Source organism: Parasteatoda tepidariorum, chromosome 7, assembly GCF_982258835.1.
Source record: "Parasteatoda tepidariorum strain Cologne lab strain chromosome 7, Ptep-v5.0, whole genome shotgun sequence".
Lineage (NCBI taxonomy): Eukaryota > Metazoa > Arthropoda > Arachnida > Araneae > Theridiidae > Parasteatoda > Parasteatoda tepidariorum.
Window position 1 is genome coordinate 57,047,928 of NC_141761.1, and position 7,644 is coordinate 57,055,571.

At 24.9% G+C, this 7,644-nt stretch overlaps 1 protein-coding gene across 2 annotated transcripts in view; it reads left to right on the top strand.

The window, feature by feature from the left end:
* LOC107453792 (fasciculation and elongation protein zeta-2) overlaps positions 1 to 7,300 on the top strand; it is a 49,153-nt gene extending 41,853 nt beyond the window's left edge. For both annotated transcript variants that reach the window (XM_043040895.3, XM_043040898.3), the window contains exon 9: positions 1,886 to 7,300. In XM_043040895.3, the coding sequence (XP_042896829.1) occupies positions 1,886 to 1,902 (17 nt within the window). In that variant the 3' untranslated portion in view covers positions 1,903 to 7,300. The remainder of the gene's footprint in view (positions 1 to 1,885) is intronic.
* Positions 7,301 to 7,644: the final 344 nt, after the last annotated feature.

Below are 7,644 nucleotides of genomic sequence, written 5' to 3' on the forward strand. Positions count from 1 at the left end.
CTGTTTTTACAAGAAATTGCTGCTCTTTTGAGTTTTGGATTATTTTCTTATATTTTCAATCTACTGTGTTATATTGTTCACTTGCAATCCTCAGAAAATTAATTTTCTTAATAATCTTATTGTCAAAAAGTTTGTTTTATGTTTTTCATTTAGAATTAAGTTTTTTTAGTTTAGAACTATGTTTTTTGAGGTCTTAGCTTTATATGTTTCACGTTATAATTGAGTTTCAGATTTAATAAATTATCTTACATTGTTCATGACTGACATATTTTTATTTGAAATGTTTACTTCTTGTTGAAATTTTTCTGCTTTGTCATCTTCCTCTTATGCTATAGGATCGGAGGCTCTCACCTCATTCTTTTTTTTCCTTCTGATTCTTCCCTATCATCACATACAGTAACAAACTGCTTATAAATATAGCATTTTTTGTAAAAAAAAATTCAATAAACCTACAAACTTTCCCCAGTTTCCATGTAATAGAATAATTTTTGTGTGTTTTTTACTGCAATTTTCATGTTACTCATTATTCTATGAGATTGACTGAGCTGCATAAACATAACCTAAAATATTTACTTCTTTGGAATGAACATTTCAGGTCAGGAGTTAGATATTGTGTTCTTTTTTTTATTGAAATGGCAAAGAATGGTTTTTAAAATTAACACATGGCAGCTTAAGAATTCTGTTTCAAAATAGCATTTTAAAATCCAAAAATATTTTGTAAAACAGTGATTAATGGAAAGTTAATAAGAATAGAAGGGCAATAGAAACATTTAACTAAGAGTTTTTTTATTAGTATTGTTATTGTGAAGAAATTTTACATTTTTCATTATGAGGGAAAAATACTCATGATTTTGAATTTGTTTTAATAAGGGCATACTATGTACCAGAAACAACTATTAAAGATGACACGTGTTAAAACCTATATTAATAAGTGATTTATGACATAAGACATTGACGTGTGCATAAGCCCTGGCCTTTCAAACTTCCGAGTGCTTTTTTACTAAAATAAGGCCACCATTTAAAATAATACAAATCTCTCATTTATATTCTTCAGTACATACACAATTTTATTCTTCTTCACTCTGATATAATATTCTTCAGAAATAGCAGTCTGAGCTGATATCACCATAATTGTTTTAAATTTGTCCTCATATATTCTGTTTCTTGCATTAGTATTCATCTTTTTTGTTTGCATTTTTTTCTAGTACCAAAAATTGTTATTTTGTTTAATTATTTATTCTTTTATTTATTTATTTTTTCTTTTCTTTCTTTATTTTTTCTTTTATTTATTTATTTTTTATTTTTTTAAACGTTAATTTTGCCTACTTAAATCTGATAATGCCCATTTTTTCACCTATCACTAATATTTTTCAGTAACAGTCTGAGCTAAATTTATCATAATTATTTTAAATTTGTCTTCATATATTCTGTTTCTTGCATTAGTATTCATCTTTTTATTTTGCATTTTCTCTAGTACCAAAATTTTTTCTTTTATTTATTTATTTTTTTCTTTTATTTATTTATTTTTTCTTTTTAAAGTTTAATTTTGCCCATTTTTTTTACCATAAGAATTATATCTTACAAATGATGTATCTTAACTTTTTTCGCATCCTCTCAGCGACTTTTGATGTGTTTGACATGTACGTAGAATCACTGAATAATATATTTAAAAAACTATGTTGAATATATTAATTGTATTGAAATTATATTGAATTAAGTATTTAAAAAAAATCAAGTGGTGTTAGTTGGATAGAAATATTAGTGCTGTGGAATTGTTGAGGTTTGTAATTTCAAAAAATTTCGGCAATTGTTTAGTATGATATTTATTTTTTATTCTAGGAATATTTATATAAATTTTTTAAAATTTATTTTCTTTTTCTTTCAGTTCTCTGCCCGACATGAACAACTCGTTTGTTGCTGAATTTGCTATGGCTATTCGTTGAATTCACCACATTCTCAGAGGAATAATGTTTCTGTTTATCTTGATGTTATGTTTCAACATTGTAGTATATCATCATTTTTCTCAGACGGGGAAATGCTTCAAGAATTGTAGTTAAGCAGCAATTAAGGATTTAACTGCATTGATTACTACTACTTCTAGTACAACAACTTAATTAAAATTGGAGCTTATGGTCCTAGAATTTTGCACCAGTTTTGACTTAATTAAATTTTACCTCAGATGCGTGGAAAGTATTTTTCGATTTAATTAAAGTGCTATGTGTATATAAAGTATTTATTTGAAATGATGTAAACTATACAATTAAAATTTTTCCAATAATTGATTTGACGCAGATGACCAATCTTCTCAATGAAATGCTGTTTTATAGCATCATGTCTCTCTTTAGAAATTATTAGCTACTTATAAGCTACTTAATTGCTTATAAGCTACTCATATAAGCTACTTAATTGCTTATTCATTGAAAAATATTTCATGTCACAATGATTAATGAAATTGCTATATCTATGTCACAATGATCAATTTTGTAATTGTAATAGGCATTAATTTTGACAATGTGATGTAAAGAATATTTAAAGTAATGCTTTTGTATGGAAAGACCAGCTTAATGTGGTTAGTGCCTGTTAATTTTATGTATGAATATAAATATTAAGTATTGCATCCAGCACTATACATCATTTTATTCTAAATTCATTCTTATTTATTATTAGAATAATATAATCATATCTCATCAATAATTTTATATCAGAGGGTGTAAAACCTGTTTGATTGAAGAATCTCTCTTCCCACTTTCTCTTCATTTTGTGGCCTTTTTAGTATTGTATAGAGGAGTTATATTAAGGATGTAAAAAATATTGTTAGAAAGCTTTTATTTCTTTCCCTATTAAAAGTTGTGACAAAATGATAGTGTAAGAAGTAGGTAAGGCATCCCATGTTTTTAACAACTAGTGATTTATTTTTTTAATTGATAATACATTATGCTTAAAATAAAATGAATTGATTTTATTGGCTAAGTGTTTGGAAAAATTAAATCATTTTTATGTATGTATTAAAAGTAATTAACAGAATTGCTGTTTTGCTCGGGGAATTCTAATTTAAAAAGCACACCTTTTTCATTTTGTGCTTCGTTAATGAAAACTTGAATTATCGACTTAATGTTTTGATCTTTTTATTTTGCAATTACAGTTAAACCCTGATTACCTGACACCCATTGAAGCAGATTTTTTTCAGAAATTTAAAGTTGTCAGAATCAAAAATTTACTTTTAAATGAAACAAATTCCTATTTGTTACTAGTAACAGATTAATCGCTTGTACATTTTTGGTCGGTAGGTGAGTAAAGTAATGCCATCTTAAACATCTCAATTGTCGTTTTCCAGTATTCAAATTTCATTATCTTCATATCAGTAATTGAATAGAACTAATTTGAATTGAATGTGGTGTTTAATGACCCAATTTCAAAAATAAATCAGTAATTTAGTAATATTAGCTGCATTAATGCAATGTGTGTTGGGACGCTTTTAATATGCGTCAGAAAAGGTGTCAGATAATCAAAGAATCGGATGATCAGGCATTATTCTCTGATTAGGTTTCTACTGTATTGAAATTGTACAAAATATTTTATTGAATTTTTTTAATCGGATAATATCTTCTTTAATTTAACTGATTGTTCGTATTTGTTAAATGATTTTTATTTAACCCATTCGTGTATAACATGTATGATTATACTATGATTATTGTGCTCAATTACTTATGATTTTATTATGTATACGCTATTTTTTTATTGAGTGTTTGTCAGTAATTCTGAGAAATTTGTTGAAAATTTAAATTCCATGACTGTTGTTATTGTAAATGCTAGATTAAATTTATATAGCATTCTAAATTTAGCTAAAAGTGAGTCTAAGTCGTTTTATTAATTTGTTTATCTGATTCTATTTTCTAAGTTATAAGTGAAAATTGCAATGCTAATTTTATATTTATTTGTTTGCAGTAAAATAAAAATAAGTTAAATTTATAATAATGTTAAGTCATTAAATGTTTTAATAAAATTCATTTTTTCGTGATGATTTCTATTGAAGTTTTCTTAGTTGACAAGTTTCCTAAAAAATTTTTTTTTGCTGGGATGTTTCTATCTTACTATTTGGGATTCTCGTAAAAAATCTTGAATATAAATTAAATTTGTTGAAAAAAATTGAAAGTTAAAAAGAAAATTTAATCTTTTTCCTTGCAATCAAATTATGTAACTCATTTACTAGTTTTAAAATTATTTTTATCGTAATTATATTTAATAGCAACCAAATGTATAATGGTATTTTAGAATACTTCTATTTTAAAATGTATTTATTGCTCAGCGATTTGCACATATTTTAATAACTAAGATGTATTTTGATATTTGTATAATTTAGAGTATTAAAAGAAAGTGCTCAAGTAGGAAAAAAAAATTAAGATGAGTCAAGGGTCGCTCCCTTAAAGTATAGCTTTACTTTGTCACTCAGTAAACTGTAAAATATTTATAGCTAAATCTCAGTATTTGCAGTAGATAACTTCATATAACTTAATACCTAAATTATAAAAATATATAATAATTAGATCGTATTTTAGTATGCCTAAACATATTGACATAATGTTCATTACAAGTTCTATTTTCCAAATACATTTCTTTTGGTAGAATACTTATAAGTTTCTTTTTATTGTTTACTACTATGCCTAATTTAACAATTATTGTAATAAAGGCTAGTTTGTTTCCCAATATGTATGTTTTTTTTTTTTTTGTAAAAAATTAAAACTCCTTGTTTTATGATTGTTTTTTTGATATTTTTAATTTATCTTCATAATTTGTGTCTGATTTGTTGTTTTACTTTATTATTTAGTTTTTTTTATCTTCTGCAAAGTTTATATTAAGGTGTTGTATTACTAAGTTTTTGTATTTGTGATTTATTGTCTTTCAACAATGTTTTAAAATTAGTCTTCTGCATAAACAATTACTGCAGTTAATTCATGCCTTGAATTATCTGGTTATACTTTAAATCTTTATGCTTTCTTTTTATAATCTTTGTTTATTTTATATTTGTACATATTATTAAGCATAAAATTAAAACCAAGTTTTTTTAAAATTAATTTATAGGAGAGTTAAAAGCATTTTTTTTTTCTTTCTTACTTTAGCTTAAAATTTCAAAATTTTTTGAAAATGATTTTTTCTTTTAACTAAGCTATTTTAATCTTTTATGCTTTAAAGGAATTCAAGGTACAATTTAATTAGTAATGTTTTCAGATATTAGAAAATATTAAGCCTTAAATTTTAGGCTGATTTATAAAATTACTGATTACTGATTTGCTCAAAATTTTATTTTGAAACAGCCATGTTTGGTTTTACAGAATGCAAATGAAACATGCTTTTTTTTCTCCACATTTATATGATTTTATATAATCATCCATAAAAAGTATTATGTAGTTTTTATTTCCAGCATTTACTTTGAAGTTTTATTTTTGAAAGAAAATAATAGTTATTTTAGTTTTAAAATAAAATAATAAATCAAATTAAATAATATAATTTTTTTTATTTAGTGAAAATTAAATTATTTCCAATGCTATTTCATTAAACGTGGGAAAAAAATTTACAGAATTTAACCACTGTTATTAAGATAAATTTTCTTTGTCATAAATTGGGTTTATAACAGGATGTTTAAATTATTTATACTGTATGTAGCTTCAGAGAAGCCAACTATGAAATTTCGAACAATCTTTCAAAACTAAGGAAAGTTTAATTATCTGAAAAACAGATTGTCCCTTTTTTCTAAAACATTTTATTTAAAATTTGTGACTAGACACTTATTTTTACTGCCATTTTTCAATTTGAAAATTATCCTTTATTTTATTATTATCAGACAAATTTTTTGTTTACTAACTGAATTTGAAGCTATATTTTGAAAAAATAATTTTATTGTTCATCTGTATACTATATAATATACAATATATGAGCAATATACAATTATATAATTGTATATTGCTCGGCATGTAATTTAGGTAATATTCTTTTTTTTCCTCCATTTTAATGCAAGCTGTGAAAATTATTTTTGTTACTATGGTAAAGCTTCATTACAGTTTGGTAACTCTGAAGTTTTCATTATCTGTATACCATGTGTCCCAAAAATAAATGGCTGACCATTTGAAAATTTAACATCGTTTGCTGCGTTTTGATTTTAGAATTTACGGCAATCTACTTAGTAAACTAGGGACTTATACTAACTGAGGTTAAAAACTTAGTTTCAAAATTCATCAACTGATTGTGCTGTTGTCTAAAGTAATCTATAAATAAATGTTTTAAAAACATTTACTGTTCAATATAGTGTAGTGTAACGGCAAATTTTATGTATACACAATTACAAATGTTTTCCATTATAGATTTTCTTAATCAATTGTGCCATCTGTTGACTAGTTTTGTAATCAATTTCGATTTTAGAAGAGAATAAATGAACTGGTTTTTGTAAGCTGAATGCAGCAAACTGTACATTTCCATCTTGTTTGATTTCTCTTTAATTGGTTTTATGAATTATACGTCATTTTTGGCACACCTGGTATTTTACATTTTAAATATAACTTTAGAATTGATACTATATATGCCATGTGTAATTGAACAATGAAAAGTATTTAGTAATTAAGATTAGACTTCATATATAAATTGCAATTGCGTTAATTAAATATTTTTGTATGCCTTTAGCCTAAAATCTAGTTTTTAGCAAAAACCTGATCCTAAATGTAGGTCCAATTACACGTACTGTGACTTTCCCTTTAAATTAAAAACTCTTACTGTTCCAACCTGTCAGAGAGAGTTCTAGAGTGTATAAAGTAATTGTGATATAATTCATGTTAATTTATTTCATACATTAGATATTAGTGATTATTGTCTGTCACGTTTGATTGTTTTCATCAAAGTGTGTGTTGTTTGCACTAGCTGAATCTTCAGATATTAATTGAACGAGCGCTCAGCAAATTAGTGTGTATTTGCTCATTATGATTTAACCTAACCTTGTGCCAATTTTAACGTGATTTGTATTTAGAAAAACTTTTTCTTTTATTTACCGATAATAGGGATGGCAATTTTAATTTTTCAATAAGTATAAACTGAGAATAGTTTTTTCTTTGTTGTGTATTTATTGAAGAGAATTACGTTTATTTGTGTGATATGTAGTATACCATGACAAAGTTGTGTAATATGTATTATATTTATTGATAATGACTCTTATTTAAGTTATGGAATTATGTTATGTATAAAGATATGTTGATAACAGTTTATTAAACTGCAATATTATTATGAAATCTGTTTATTAAAGATCCCTTTATCATGAGTATGTTTCATTATTTTTCTTTTATGCACTGTGGACTGATGATGATACAAGATTTTATCACAAATCTTATCGTAAATTTTGCAATATTTTTATTTAGGTGGTTTTTTTTTCTGTCGAGGAAAATGAAAGCCACTGTTTTCATGGCCTTAAAGGTGAAGCAAAACTTTAATTTTAAATTATTTATACTTGATTCTTGAGAAAAATTGTTTAGACCTTAAAACAGACTAATTCCTTAATTTTTTTTTTTAAAAATCACAAATTTGGCGAGATTTTTTCACTTAGATTTAAATATGTAAAATATAAGACCAGTTTACAACTTATACATATTTTTATGAGCCTTAACA